This window comes from Helobdella robusta, assembly GCF_000326865.2.
Source record: "Helobdella robusta unplaced genomic scaffold HELROscaffold_112, whole genome shotgun sequence".
In the NCBI taxonomy this organism is placed as follows: domain Eukaryota; kingdom Metazoa; phylum Annelida; class Clitellata; order Rhynchobdellida; family Glossiphoniidae; genus Helobdella; species Helobdella robusta.
In genome coordinates, this window is record NW_008703630.1 from 187,503 (window position 1) to 205,095 (window position 17,593).

Consider the following 17,593-nt stretch of genomic DNA (forward strand, 5'->3'; position numbering starts at 1 on the left):
TATAATTTATTTCCATTATTATTCTTGTTGTTATAAATGTAATTTTGATAATCATAATAATAATAATAATAAATTATGCATGGTGTGTTGCTGTTTGACATCGGTGAATTGATGTTTGGCATTAGTGAATTACTGTCTGACACTGGTGAATTGATGTTCGACATTAACAAAGCTCTCTTACTATCGTTTCTGTTGTTTTACAACTCCTATGTATATATATATATATAATAAATAAGATAATAAATTGTATTTTTTTGTCAGAGTATTTTAATAATAATAACAACAACAATAATAATAATAATGATTATGCGAGATGTAATGTTACATATTTATTCGTTTATGTGATGAAAATTTGAATATTATTTATTTACCTATTAATTAATTAATTCATTCATTCATTCATTCATTCATTCATTCATTCATTCATTCATTCATTTATTCATTCATTCATAAATTTAGCCACACTTTTGTAAACTATACTGATGTGTTGTCATATTCTATTTACCATTTGGAATATTATTTATAATCAGTATATCGAGAACATTTCAGAAATTTATATAAATATATATATATATATATATAAATATATATATTTATATAAATTTCTGAAATGTGTTATATATTTCTATATATATATATGGACTTAATTTAACAGTTTTAATTAATTAATTATTAGCTAATCATTATTTGTTTTTTTTTCTTTAGTCCAATTTCAATTTAAAATCTGATGACGCATTATTTCAATTATTTGATTCAATTTTCAAATTGTTGAATTTATTTATTTTTTTTATTCTATATTTTTGGGTTTTTTTTCCTTTAATATAAATATCACAATGACAATGATTGTTCTTTGTTTGTGTGGCTCCTTCGCTTAAACATCGAAATTGAATAAAATGAACTGAATTTTCGGTTGTGGGGGTCGGTCGGTTGTTGGGAGTTTCGTCGTCGGTCGGTCGGTTGATCGGTCGGTCGATTAATTAGTCGGATTATCGGTCTCTCGCTTGACTGAGAGTTCGATAGTTTGGTTGGTCGGTAGGTTGGTCGGTCGGTTTTTTGTTGGATGTATTCAGCGTAATATGTTTGAGGTATACTTTTTTACTGTTGTCTCTCAACATTAACCAGCTTGATCATGTAAATGTGCTGTCACGAGTTTTCAGTTGTTTTCCGAATTATTCATTTGATGATTTTGTTTTATTTATTCATCATATTGTAATAATGCGACAGTTATTTGATCTTGGACTTCTGGTTCGGTACACTGATTCTTCATGAAATAGCATCAACATTATAACATGAACACAACACAGTATAAGCAACAATATCAACAACAACATCAACAACAACAACAGCATCAACAACAACAACTGCTGATATTCAATATTTTTTTTTCATTTTTTCAATCATCCAATTTCATCTTTTTGCATATTTTTCAAAATTATTTGTATCTAAACTAAGACAACGTTCCAACCTCAATACCAATGTTGTTGTTGTTGTTGTTGTTGTCACTTAATGCTACCGGAAATCTGTCACCAAGAACATCAATCACAGCTACAGCCACAATATTGCAACATCAACAACATCCAATAGAGCGATCAATTTCATCCATATATTCATCTTGCATGGCAATCCCATTAACAACAGTAACAAGACAACATCAACAACAACAACATTACAGCAACGACAATTTTGTCCCACATTTAAAATGGCTTTATGACATTAACGCAGCAACAACAACATCACTTATTTATGACATCAACAATTGACACAACTTTTATTACAATTATCTCCAAAACAGCAACAACAACATCAACAGCATTAACAACTGCACCGACAACAACATTAACATCACCGTAATAAACATCAACAACAACAACTTCAACAACAACGACTCAACTGCAAGTCAACGCCAACAGCACAAAAAAACAACATTACCAACAACAGCAATGACAACAATACTGATAGCGAATTATCAAAACTTCAGTTTATATGCTTCAAGACATTTTTAATATTTTTTCATATATTTCTTATCAATTTCTCCAATTAATCGTTGAACAACAACAACGACAACAACATTAATGGAAATTTCAACAACGCTAACAACAACACTAACAGCAGAATGATGCATGACATCATCATACCTGTGTAGGTAGCATAAACACACATAACAACAACAACAACTGCAACAACACAACAGCAACAACACAACAACATCAACTGTAACATCATCAACAACAGCAACAACACAACATCAACAAAGACATTAACTGAAACGACGGCACAAAAATTAATTTTAATAACTACTACACCAACAATCCTTCATCAAAATCAAAATATCATCATCAACTATAGTAATAAAATCAACAACATTAACAACAACAGTATTTTTAATAAATGATGACATCAACAACAACATACGCATCAACAACAACAACACAACAACACATGCACCATCAACAACAATAACACATACGGATAATCATCGTATGCCACAAAACCGCTTCGGAGTTCCGGTTGCTCTCAGTCAGACTGCACACTGATCTCATCTCCTCCAAATTTTTAGCACTTTGCCATGAACCCCAACACCCTTGCCGTGAGCTGTTGGCTCTAGAACGTCCACTTCGTGCCCTGAAGGACACACTGATGTCGAAATGGGGTCTCACTGTCCGATCCTTCATGCCGATGAACTCTGACCTCTCAACAATAAAATCGGCTTTAAGATCTCTACACAGTACGGCTGGTAGGCCAGCTGCCGAGTCGTACCCTGCCCACCTGCTGCTCACTGGATGGTCTCCACCCCTACCTGCGATAGATCGCTCGGAAGAAACTCCTCCCCGAACAGCAAGAAGGTCTCTGGCCCAACTTCGCTCAAGCCTTTGCATCCTCTTTGGCAGCTACAAGGAGATGATCACCCGCGATGCAGAAACAAAATGCGCTGTCTGCTGCTCACATCCGCCTGATGGCCCGCATCTCTTCAGCTGCCTGGCAAGCCTACGACACTTAATACGATAGATCTCTGGCCAAACACAACTGCAGTTGCCCCGATAATGCACCTTAGAGGCAACAACAACAACAACAATCATAACGCATATATCAACAACAACAACACAAACATCAACAACACCCTCATCGCCACCTGCAGCTTGACGCGTTTTATTGGCATAAAGTAATTTTTTGTTTTGTTTTCCATCCACTCATTCATTCTTTCATTTGATCATTTATTTATTTATTTATTTATTCACTCATTCATTCGTCTTTATTACGAACTTATTTATTTAAATTCGGTACATTACTCAAAAAATCTAGGATCATTAATTCTTGTTAATATTGTTATTATTATTCCTATTATTATTATTATTATAATTTTTTATTATAATAGAAATTATTCGTGTCAATATTTTAATGACTGCTATTTATTGCAAATGGTTATGTAGATTTAGGGAGCCATTTTAATGACGACGATGATGATGGCTGTAAATAGTAGCGTTTTTTGATCGACTTTTAGTAATCATTGTTATTGTTATTATTATTATTATTATTATTATTTATAATTTTTATTGTTATTGTTGTTATTATCGTATCATTATCATCATCGTCGTCGTTGTTGTTGAACGCCGATGTTGGTGGAAATAATAATAATAATAATAATAATGATAATAATAGTAATAATAATATTCATAATAATGGAAATTATAATGGTGATGAATCATCGCCATGTCGACGTAATGAAAAAATTTTTACAAAAAAAAAAAAATCAAATTTTTATTTTCCGACGAATCATTTTTTTCTTTTTTTTCTTCGTTTTTTTTTTTTGATAACTTCGTTTATTTATTTTTTTATTTAAATTCAAATGTTTCCGGGACATTTGCTAATTATATTATATTATATATATATATATATATATATATCTGTATAATAATAATTATTATTATATTTGTATGTTATTGAGATTTGTTCTATTTATATTAAGTCTTTAAATGTTTTATGTCTATATACAATATGTAAGTGTGCCAATGATTATGTATGAGTATATATATATATATATATATATATATATATATATATATATATAGATATATATACAGTATTATATGAATTCTATCGAATTGTTGGCATTAATCAATTTAACGTTTGTCTTTTCAATTTTCATTACTAGAATTTTTTGGAATGATGATGAAGAATACGACATCAACTAAGTAACTCACTTTGCTAAAGAACTAACTTTGCTTTGTTTAAAGAAACTATATGAACCAAACCTGCCCTTAAAATGATTTGAAAAAAAATCGAAATAAGGCTTATTCGCACGGTGAATTTGGACAACAACAGTTTTATTAAATTTTCATAATGAACTTGGAATAAGAAATCTATTTGAAATAAATTGAACAATTTTCCGAAAATTCTAGTAAGTGAAATTGAAAAGACAAACTTTAAATTGACTAATGCCTACTATTCTGTAGAATTCATACATTATATATATATAATATATATATATATATTTATATATATATATATATATACATATATAATAATTGCATATGCACAGATGTAATAAACCATGAGAAGTGATTATTTAAATATTTATGCTTATAAAAAAACAACTTATTAAGTGTGTGTGTGTAAATCAACACATGTGTAAATAAAAACTTCTATATATATATATATATATATATATATATATATATATATATATATATATATATGTATATATATATATATAACAACCGTTCAATTATGAAACATAAAATTAAGACATTAAATACATGATATTTCATCCCCCAACAACCTTCAGCATGATGAATTTTCGAGAAGAGAATTTAATCTATTTTTTCAATACTATAAAATTAATACACACGCATATATATATATATATTATTATTATTATTATTGAAACATTTATGAAGCGCTAATTAAAGGAATCTCAAAAGCGCTATCTAACAAAAACTGAGCTTAACAACATAATTGAAATAACAAACGAGAAATCATAATACATCGCACAGAAATATATAAATATATATATATATATATATTTTGTTTTGTTTTGTCGTCTCTTGATTAGATAAATTTGGGTAATTGAATTTTTAACTTTATTCGCAGAAAATAAATTACTCATACACACAGATATATATATATATATATATATATATATATATATATATATATATATATATATATGTATGCATGTATGCATGTATATATATATATATATATATATATATATATATATTGATAGACTTTTATTTTATGAAAAAACTTTCATTCATTTATTTATGGTTAATTATTTGTTATTTATCCATCCATCCATCTTTCCTTTTATTTATTTCTCCTTCCATCCATCCGTCATTCTCTCGGTCATAATTTTAGAAAGTTATTTATTCATTTATTATATATATATATATAATATATATGCGTATATTTGTTATTTGGATTATGTACACCCGTATAAATATATATATATATATATATATGTATATATATATATATATATATATATGTATATATATATATATATATATATGTATGAAGCATTGAATAAGCATTGTTTTTTATCATATTGATTGAAACTATAAAGCATTTGAAACGTGTGATGAAACGCAGATGATGATTATGATGATGATTGTGATGTTGTTGTTGCTGTTGTTGTTGTTGATGGTGATGATGACTATGACGCATTGAGGGTTTATAATATCGATTTAATGAATATCTTTGTTGAATTCCATTTTTTTCGTTTTTGTTGTTCGCTTGTTATAAATAAATAAATGATTAACATTTCATCAACCATTAGTCTCCGTTGTTTATTATTATTATTATTGTTATTATTGTTATTAGCATTTTTTACTTATTTTTATTGTTATCATTGTTTATTATTAACAGCATTGGGGGTTGTGGTAATAGAATTTTCCTATATTATGGAAACCTTAAGTTGAATATATTAGTTATCATTTTTGGGGTTCGAATACCTTTCTAGTTTTTCTTTCCCGAAATGGACCCTTCAAAAATTATTTTACCTATTTTCAGGGAAACTCCTGGAATATCAAACGCTAAATAAATCTCTTTTAGGTTTATATGTTCTTTTCGTCCATCGCTCCATTCCAAAAATAGAAAAACTTTCTTTCCCAAATTTTCCGCTCTCTTTTTCTTTCCTCTTATGTAAGAGCATCCAGATCACCTACTTGCATCCGAACTAAGTAACACAAGTCTTCCATTTTTTTTTACAATTTTTTCCAATATTTTTCCTAAGTCTCCACACCAAAACAGTGTATTAAATATGCGTGTATCAACTTATCACACGTATTTTATGCAACGGGTGAGGATTTATTTACATGAAAACCAGGTTAGCGTGAGTGTGCCAGACATTTCAACCGTCACACCATGATCTGGGTTCTGTTACTTCGTTTGGATGCTTGTTGATGTTCCTTCATTTAGGATCTTCGTCCCACTGTTTGTCCCGGGCAGGGAAGCATGTTGCCGTTCATTAAATGTTGATCACTGCTGTTGTGGTGGTTTGCCTGTGAGGTCCTCTCTCGTCACATTCTGTGATCCATGTCTAGTCACTTGTAAGGAAATAAAAGGAGATGAAAGAGTCTCTGTGTGTGTGTGTCTGTATGAGAGAGAGAGAGAGAGAGAGAGAGAGAGAGAGAGAGAGAGAGAAAGAAAGTGGAGGAAGATATTAAGGACGTTTGCAGTTTGAACAGTGTTGATTAGTAAATGAATTTTAACAGTAATTTATTTTTCATTCCTTGATTGTTTAATTGTTTGGATTTGATTTTTTTAATGGCTGCCTAAAATCTAAAATTTGTCGCTTCGGTTCTGGAAATAATTTTTTGTTACTGCTGAAAAAGATGAATGAGTGAATGAATGAATGAAGGAATGAATGAATGAGTGAGTGAATAAATGAATGAGTGAATAAATGAATGTCGAGTTGATTCTCAGATCTTCCTGTTGATGACGTCACTCATTTGATAAACTGCCACCTTTTACGTAGGTGTCTTATTCCATCAAAGATCTTTTGATAAAGAACGAAGAATAAATGGGTTGGAAGTGAGGTTGTCATTTTTTGTTGTATATTTATTTTTGGTTTATTGATGTCAATTAGGACTGCTTCTGCAATTTTAAGATGCGTGTAGTTGCTGTTCTGGTATATTACTTTGGTGTTGCTGTCGAGGATTTCACGGCTGATTGACATTAGTGTTATTATTATTTATTATTGTTGTTGTTGTCGTTGTTGTTGTTGTTGTTGTTGTTGTTGTTGTTGTTGTTGTTGTTGAAGAATTAATATTCTTAATGGTTGTTTGTCATTCCATGCTTTTTAAAGGCATTCTTTCGGATATTTTCTGTTCAATAACTGCATTAAGACTTTTTTATGTCTTAAAAACTTTTTATTGAGTTATGTTGTGCGTGTGTGTGTTTGTGTGTGTGTGTGTGGGTTACACAATTTTTTGATGTGATGATGACAATGAAGATGAGATCATAACACTATGCGATCGTTAACATCTGTTGTTTGCCTATGTATGCATGTATGAACGTTTGTAAAACAAAAATTTTTGTATCATGTATTTGTTTGTATGTATGTACGTATATATGTATTTGTATGTACGTATGTATGTATTTGTTTGTATGTACTTATGTATGTATATATGTATTTGTTTGTATGTAGGTATGTATGTATTTGTTTGTATGTATCTATGTATGTATTTGTTTGTATGTAGGTATGTATGTATTTGTTTGTATGTATCTATGTATGTATTTGTTTGTATGTATGTTTGTGTATTATGTACGTGCGTATGTGCAGGGTGATACAGTATGGTAAGTAGTGTATGTTGTTTTCAACTTGTGTTTTAGGTCATGTTGGGTTGTGTTTGTCGTAATTCAAAAATATCTTCCGAATAATTTAATGTCATTTTCCAGGCAAGCCTAATTTTCGCTTACCCTCCAAACTCATTGTTGACAGCTGCAACCTATGGCGATGACATCTCATTAGGTCAATCAATCAATCAACCAGTCAATCAATCAATCAATCTCTCAATCTATCAATCAATCAACCAATCAATCAATCTTCGTTTTGCGTCCAGAGATCCAGTTCTCCCGAGGTAGGACGTTGTTTTCTTTGCCATCAACTTTTTGCGCCAAATTAGGCGATCAGTTGTATCCATTTCATTTAAACTTAGAGCTTTCATGTCTCGCTCGATTGTTTGCGACCAGGACTTCTTTGGACGGCTTTTGGGATGTGTGCCAGGTACTTCAGCATCTCATTAGGAAGATTCAAAAATTTTAACAGCGGTAAATAAGAAGAGAGAAGAAGGCAATTGTGGAAAGTTAAAATGAATGCAACAACTTGTTGAGTGAGTTGTAAGCTCACTTAGCATGTGTTAACGTTACATTGAAAGATATTCTCGTGTGTATGTGTAGGTACGTATGTTGTGTGTGCGTGTGTTGTGTGTGTGTGCGCGCGTGTGTTGTGTGTATGTGTTTGTATGTGTGAACATCTTCTCCCTCTCATCATCATCGTCTTCTTCGTCATCATCATCATCATCGTCTTCTTCGTTATCATCATCAACCCTGGATGAATGCCCTAGTTCATTTTAGCTTCAAACGCAAAATGACACAAACATCATGCAACGCGGAGAGACTTAAAAAAAATAATAACGCTAATAACATTATTATATTATAATTATTATTATTAATCATATATTAATAATAACAATAATAATAATGAGAACAATAATAATATTAATGATAATAATAATAATGATGATGATGATAATAACGATGATGATGATAGTAATAATTATAATAATAATTATAATAATAATTATAATAATAATTATAATAATAATAATATTGTCATTTATAATGTTAATAATGATAATAATAATTGCAATAAATAATAATAAAAAACCAAGAAAGAAATTGAGGTAAACAATAAAATAAACATTTAATGGCAAGCAGATGTTGTGGCCTGCGTGTGTGTGCGTGTGTGTGTGTGTATGCCCGAATGAATTCAGAAAATTTTTAAAATTCTCAACATGTCAAAAAACAAATTAGCAGAGAAGCAAACTCATTATTATTATTATTGTTATTATTATTTTTATTATTATTGTTATTTATTGTTAATATTATTATTGTTACTATTGTTGTTATTATTATTATTATACATTATTATTATTGTTGTTGTTATAAATATTATTATACCATGTCTTCATGTCTTGCTTGATTGTTTGCGATTGTTTACTATTACATGTAAAGTTTGAAAACGAAGAAGTTGAAGATGTACTACATCACCTACAGAAGGGAAGGCCAACTACTAATACTACTGCTGCTGCTGCTACTACTACTACTACTACTACTACTACTACTACTACTACTACTACTACTACTATCAGTCAGTCAGTCAGTTTATAAAGCGCTATTTCCACGATGTTCAACAGCGCTCCTCAATGAATTTTGGAAACAGATGGGTCTTGAGATCCGCTCTGAACTTCGTAAGTGATGGAAAAGTAGTCAGAGAAGGAGGTAGAGAGTTCCAGAGAAAAGGGCCAGAAAAAGCAAAAGAGATTTGGCAAAAGAGTGTTTAAGAGTTAAGAAGAAGTGAGAGCAAGAAGACGATCGGGTTCAATAAATATATCTGATAAGTACTGGGAAATAATTTAGATTGAGACTTATACATAAATGTGCAAATTTTAAAAATTATTCTACTACTACTATCACTACTACTACTACTGCTACTAGCAAAATAAATAAACGAAAACATTAAATAAAATTAGAAACAAACAAACGAACGAACAAACAAACAAACACAAACAGAGCAATTTTTGAATAAATGAAGAAAACAAGTTTATATAAAAATTGAACAATTGAGCTAATGAACCAAACTTAATTAAGGAACCACATAGAAAAATGAATCGTTTAAACTTATTTAAATAAAAATAAAAAAAAACAAAAATATAAAAAAACACACCCAAGTAAGATAAAAAAAACTCCGAATAAAAATTTATAACCTCGATGCACTTTTAAGTTTACGAATCTATCGCAGGGCGTCATTTTAAAAAGCGTTTTAATTTTTTATTTATTTATGAAGCAACATTATGATGGGCGATTAGTGCAAGTGAATTAATCAGAAAATAAATACTGGATGGGGAGATGAATGAATGAATGATTGGATGAATGAATGAATGGAAAGCATATTTGGATGGTTAAATGGATGGGTAGCAGTTAAAAGACGCAAGGATCTCATACTTCTTTAACATGTAACCTGACAGAGACGTATATATAACATACCTTACATACATTTTTATTTCGTACGAACCCACAAGCATCTTATGATAGGCACACCTCACACGGTAGACCGAGTTTCGGAGAGGCAGTATTTAGACGAGGCCATCGCGAGACATCATCTAGAAATAATAATTCTGACGATGACCAGGATTAATTTGAAGTTTAGCTGAATGAAATGAAATAATAGAGTTATCAAAAAAATGGCGAAAAATTTTGACAAAAATAGTAGTTGCTGTCTGGTTCTCTATAAACCTGAAGCTATAACATCCACACCACCACGTCACGTAAACACACACATTGTGACTGATGTGACAGAGTTGGTGTCGTCTATTGATGGTTCTGAAAAAGTATGCTCTCTTAATGATGCGTTGCATGTCTCAAGTATTTGTGTGTGTACGTGTGTCTTTGCGTGGTTGAGTGCCTGCATGCGTGTGTGTGTTTTTGTACAGTCTCTGCACGAATCATTTTCAAAATTGCAGTTCTGACCATCAAAATATCGTCACATCTCCAGCTTACGTTTTCCATTTCAAAATTTTCTCGCCACGAACATGCCCCATCCCAGCGAACATAGTCTGCGAGTTTCTTTAACATTCCTATCGCCAAATCCAGCCTCGCTAACCGCCACGCCGTCTGTCTGGAATGCGATATCTCTTGAGTTGATGAGACAATGTTCCTCGTCGAGCGGCTTTGAAGAGAGTTTTCATGCCATTCATTACTTCATTTTATTGTCAATTTATTTTATTATTTATTTTATTTTTAATGTTAAAACATTTTTTCTTCCTCCATTTCTTTATTAATTTATTTAGTTATCTGTTTAACTTTGTACTACTGCCTTAAATGCTGTAACAGCTTCTGAGTCTGTCAGATTTTTAAAGAATAATAATAAAAAAAATAATTAACCAACATAGCATCCATTCATTTCAACGTGATCAAAACATTTCCAATAAAAAAACTCCAAACAATAAAATGTCTGCCCGCCAGAATGTGTTGGAAAGAAGTTAATTACACGCCTTGACAGGACGTCTCTGTTTCAAACGCCCCCCAAAGAGCGGGAAGGGGTCGACCTCTCTCTATTAAAATTTGGCCGACAACTATCAAATGATTTGTATTACACAACAACGAATGTGGCTACTGCTTTTTCATTGTGACAATCATGACGATGATGATGCTGATGATGATTGGATGATGATTCAGTGACTTCATCGCGCTTCATTTAGCCTATAATAAGTAAGACAAACACAACTTGTCAAAATTTTTAAATTCATTGTCACCCAGCAAGCAATTAATAGGCAAACCACGAAGAGATTAATTGATTGACTGAATGAATGAATGAATGAAAAAGTATCTAAAAAATGAATAAACAAATAAATAAATGAATGAATGAATTGGTAAAAAATATTGAACAAATTATTATTACTACAGAAATATCAAACGAGGAAAATCTTTCATAAATGAACAATCGATGAAACGAATGATAAAAATAAAATAAATTAGTAAATATGAACGATTGAGTGTAACAAAAATAACTATATATAAATATATATATACAGTTATGTAAAAATTCTACCGAATTGTTGTTATTAATCAATTTAAAGTGACATAAGGTATAATTATGTATGCAAATTGAGAAAAACAAAGTTAATCAAACGTTAACATTTGCAAAAACTATATACACACGCACAAACACACACACACACACACACACACACACACACACACACACACACACACACACACACACACATAGATATACATATAATTTTCGATGGTTATAAATAATGATGATGCGTTATGCTGCTCATTCCAGTTCCAATAGTTCCAATAAGCCCAAATTCATTCATTCACACATTCACTTCATTATCATCATCACCACCATCATCGTCGACAATATCATCATCATCACCATCATCATCATCATTACTATTATCATCATCATCACCACCACAATCATCATCATCACCATCATCATCAAAATCATCATTACCACAATCATCTTTCTCATCATCATCATGATCATCATCACTGATCATCATCATCATAACTGCCTCCTCGACTTGATGTACCGATCATAATAAGAACCGACCTCAACCGGAGCAGCCTGTCTGCTCTGCTGATGTGATCTTGATGATGATGGTGGTGGCGATGATGATAATGATAGTGGCGATGATGATGATGTCGTTCTAGCAGTAAACTTAGTCGATGATGATGTTGTTGTTGTTCGCACTGCAGATCCTGCAAATAGTTTTTTACGCAATTGAATGGTGTGCAGATGAATGTGAGATGGAGTTGATGTGTGGTTGCGAGACCATGCTGCATGTATGTGTTGCGAGACCATGCTGGTTGTATGTGTTGCGAGACCATGCTGCATGTATGTGTTGCGAGACCGTGCTGCATGTATGTGTTGCGAGACCGTGCTGGTTGTATGTGTTGCGAGACCATGCTGCATGTATGTGTTGCGAGACCGTGCTGCATGTATGTGTTGCGAGACCGTGCTGGTTGTATGTGTTGCGAGACCATGCTGCATGTATGTGTTGCGAGACCATGCTAGTTGTATGTGTTGCGAGACCGTGCTGCATGTATGTGTTGTCTTATTATTCGTTCAGTCTTAATTACTCCTCAAATTACGTATCAACCAACATGTGACAGACGGGGATCCGCTTGCATTCGAAAGCGGTCACTGCAACATTAGAAGCAGGCGCGCAACCATTACACCATCGCTTAATATGCATATAACTAACGACTGCATCATTAACTGACCTTGTTGCTTCGATGATGATGATGGTGGTGATGGTGAGTGACCATGCCTCGTTTGGTGATGAAGTGATGATGATGATTGGTGTTGTTGCGGGGATGATGATGATGATTGTTGTTGTTGCGGGGATGATGATGATGATTGTTGTTGTTGTAATAGTGATGATGATGATTGTTGTTGTAATAGTGATGATGATGACTGTGGCATCTGCGTTTGAGCCACTGGAACAATTATTTGAATGAAAATGATTTAATAAATCATACGAATATACGAACATACATAGAGGCATACAAAAAAAACATACAAACAAACATGCGAGCATGCTAACTACATACAAACATACAAACAAACAAACAAGCATACAAACAAACATACAAACAAACATACAAACATACAAACTAACCATGTTCAGTAACTTCCCTCAAGTTGTATCTCAACTTGATAAGTTCAATGAAACCATGGTTAACCTGGAATGTGGTGATGGTGGAGTGATGGTGGAGAGATGGTGGAGTGGTGGTGGGGTGGTTGTTATGCAGATGTAAGCCAATGAGAAAAACTGAAAAATCAGACAGCCAGCCATCTAGCCAAACATAAAATTTGGCTAACCATAAAAAGTGAAAGAATGATTTTTTGGCTACCAACCGACCGACCGACCGACCAACCAACCAACCAACCAACCAACCAACCAACCAACCATCCGACCGACCGACCGACCGACCGACCAACCGACCGACCGACCGACCGACCGACCAACCAACCAACCAACCAACCAACCAACCAACCAACCATCCTACCGACCGACCGACCGACCGACCGACCGACCGACCGACCGACCGACCAACCAACCAACCAACCAACCATCCAACCGACCGACCGACCGACCGACTGACCAACCAACCAACCAGCCAACCAACCAACCAGCCAACCTGGCCACATAGGACACAAAAGAGATTGAATCCCTGCTTGAAGAGGTTTTTGATGGCAGCATAACTCAGCGAATTGAAAGCTCTGATCAAGTTGTCAATCTCCTAGCAACAAATTAATCCAATACTAACTTATAATAATAATAATAATATAATAACAACAACAATAATAACAATCAATAATAATAACAACACTAATAATAACAACAACAACAATATTACTTGTTCTCTTCTGACGAGGAACGGGTGCAGATGACGGGCGTAGAAGACGGAGGAGCCCTTCGTGGCAGGGCTGACAAGCCACAGTAGGGTCAATATCTTCGTCTCGTAATAAAATGGGATCCTGTTGTTGTTGAAGTTGTGGATGTTGCTGTTGAAGTTGTGGATGTTGTTGTTGAGGTTGTAGATGTTGAAGTTGTGGATGTTGTTGTTGAAGTTGTGGATGTTGCTGTTGAAGTTGTGGATGTTGTTGTTGAAGTTGTGGATGTTGAAGTTGTGGATGTTGTTGTTGAAGTTGTGGATGTTGTTGTTGAAGTTGTGGATATTGTTGTTGTGGATGTTGTTGTTGTGGATGTTGTTGTTGTGGATGTTGTTGTTGAAGTTGTGGATGTTGATGACGTTGTTGTTGTTGCTTGTTGGTGACACTGATGTTGCTATAATGTTAATGTTGTAAGGGGTAATGTTGTTAGTGTTGTTGTTGTTGTTAGTGTTGCTGTTGTTGTTAGTGTTGTTGTTGTTGTTAATGTGACGTTGTTTTATTTATTTATTTATTACCATGCAGTTCTCTGCTTACAAATCTTACCAAATTTTGTTATACAGTATTCAAGATTTAGACAGATAGAACCAGAATTGAACCAGGACAAAAAACCACACACTCCTACCATCCTAGCTATCTGGTTTTGTAAGTGATGTTGTTGAAGCAAGCAACAAATCAAGAAAATAAACAATAAATACCACTCAACACTATTCAAGCTCGACCACACGCATTCTCACACTCACTCACACGCAGATACACTCACGCACACACACATACACACCCAAACACACACCCTACACTCTTCAACAAACAAACACACCAACCAAAGAACAAAAGGGTCAGAGAACTTTTCCACTGAGAGAAACAGAGAAAATACAATCCAGTAGATTAGCCATTGGGTCTGGGAATAAAACAAATCAACCCCAATCACACACGATCATAATAATCATTAAAAGTGCAAACATTTTTATACATTTTTAAAAATATAATCACTGTTAGATTTAATGATGTCTGCTTATTGACTGATGTTGTGGTTATCATTTTGAAAATTGAACTGACACAAACTGTGATATTTAAACGATTAGGTTGTATCACAAAGATGAAGTATGATATATCATATCATTATTGATTAATATCAAACCATCATTAGTATAGCCATATATATATATATATATATATCATGATTTTATCAAATTATTATAACTTATTTTATAATTTAATTTAATTTTAATTTTAAACGACACAATCATCAATGTTCGTTTTATTTTTATAAAAAATTAAATTCCAAAATTGATAATGGCAATCCCATCAGAAACTTTTAAAAATCATAAAAGCTAAATGGATAATTAGATAGGTCTTATTTTATTATAAGTTGCAAAAACTAACTACAATTATTTATAAAAACTATTTTAATAAAAATAATAATAATTATTATAATTTCATAATTTTAAATAAACACCAACATATTTTAGGCTGTCCCTCTGTTGAATAGCCTTGTAAGACTGGTAGCTAGGGTACACAAAGCCAACCAGAAGTCTTTGATGAATTTATTTTATTACCAGAATTACAGATAATATTAAATTATTATTTATTTATTTATTAATAAATTATTTATAAATTATAAAACTAAATACACAAAAAACCATGATTAATACAAGATATATTGATAAATGAAGATAGAGATGAATTCAAAAAAATTGGTTTTCCATAATTTTAATTTCTTTGATTAAACTTGATCTTGAAGCCAGTCAAAAAGTTTTTGGCCTCCCACAAAAGATTAAAAAAGATAATTAGAGTTTAAAATATGATTATTTCATTATTACATGAAAATGGTGGTTTTTTTAATCATATTAAAGACTAAAAAGATTAAGATTAACAATAAAAAGATTATTAAATGGTTTAGTCTCAGTGTAGCTGTAGTTTAATTAAAATTAAATATTAAATCATGAGGATTAGATGATCTTCATTCATGTATTGGTATTCATTAGGATATTCATTCATTTCAATCATTCATCAAATTTTGATGAATGATTGAAATGAATGATGAGAAGAACTAGGCAAAGAGATGTTGTAAGTTGGATTCATTAATTAGCAAGGAAAAGTTAGAATGGTTGGTTAGGGTTACGATAAACGTTTTAGCTAATAAGAGGTTCGTTAGGTTAGAAGAGTCTGTAGAAGAGTAGACCCAATTCAAAATTTTGATTTTAGATACAGATAGTGAGGGTTGTGAAAAGAAATAAGGTCCCAGCTTATGATGAAGAGAAATATAAAATAAAAACAACATTAATTAATTAATTTAATGATTAATTTGAACAAATTACTCGAAAATCCTGGCCACGACGCTAGATGGCATCATTTTTTACGGATCAAAACTTTGGCCAAAAAAAACCGCAGCGTCAACGGCACTTTATCATAACACGAGAGTACAAAGTCTTGAAAAATATGGAAAACCGGAAATCTTTAGTAAAAACATTTTGCAAAAATTACATACCATTATTCTAAGTATAATATATGCCAACAGCCAGCAGCTATTTATTCTACATTCTATATATTCTACTATTTATTCTACATCTAATCTACTTTAGTCATAGATAGAAATTTCTTTATTATCGTTATATATATATGATGTAAAATTGTTTTCTAATAATATTAGAATCTTAGACCGAACAATTTTTTATTCAATCGCAAATAGTCTAAATTTTTTTGTATTATACACAACATACTGCTTGTAAACAACCCTGAAGATTTATGCCTGAACCAACGCTGACTTACAACTTTGACTAATATATCTGCTAACCAAAAACTTTAAAATCACTTTTTAATAAATTTAAATTTCACTTTTTAGGTTTAGAGTAACTTTTCACCATTTCATTTTATTACTAAAAATTGCTTTTTATAATTATAAAGAGCAGTATTGAGTTAATAATTTGCATATCCTTATATAACCTTTCTAAACGAGTGATGAAAAAGTTATTAAATGAATTTTTCTCTAAAAATTACTAAAAATAATCTATTAAACAATATGCACACAAATTTATCTATTGAATAAAAAAATTACAGTATATAATTTCACTACTGGGAGATTTTTCCCTCAAAAAATTATTTGGTCAAGATGTTTTTTCCAAAACATTTTGTCCAGATGTAGGTGGTCCTAGAACCATGACAAAAATATCGGAGATAAACTAAGAAAATAAACTCTGAATGGTTTCGATGTTATTCAATAACTTCAGTCATGTGAGTATCAAGCTATTTTTCATTACACAATCCATATTTTTCATGATTATGAACAAGGATGTATAATTAAATTATTCGCGAAAATTGCATGCATATTCATCATCTTAATGATGGTTAGGTAGAATAATTAGCTCACAAATGAATGTAATCTATTGCTCTCAA

The 17,593-nt window shown here is 31.8% G+C and overlaps 1 protein-coding gene across 1 annotated transcript; it reads right to left on the reverse strand.

Annotated features, from left to right (window-relative positions):
- Positions 1-10,792: 10,792 nt before the first annotated feature.
- Positions 10,793-16,598, reverse strand: HELRODRAFT_194924 (hypothetical protein; the record flags this gene model as incomplete). The annotated part of the gene is made up of 9 exons (XM_009013203.1): positions 16,519-16,598; positions 15,661-15,733; positions 15,022-15,098; positions 14,164-14,284; positions 13,945-14,046; positions 13,422-13,485; positions 12,904-13,030; positions 12,350-12,386; positions 10,793-10,951 (listed from the first exon to the last, which is right to left on the reverse strand). The coding sequence occupies exons 1-9, from the start codon at positions 16,551-16,553 to the stop codon at positions 10,793-10,795; spliced, it is 795 nt and encodes a 264-aa protein (XP_009011451.1). The 5' UTR covers positions 16,554-16,598.
- Between the last annotated feature and the right edge of the window lie 995 nt (positions 16,599-17,593).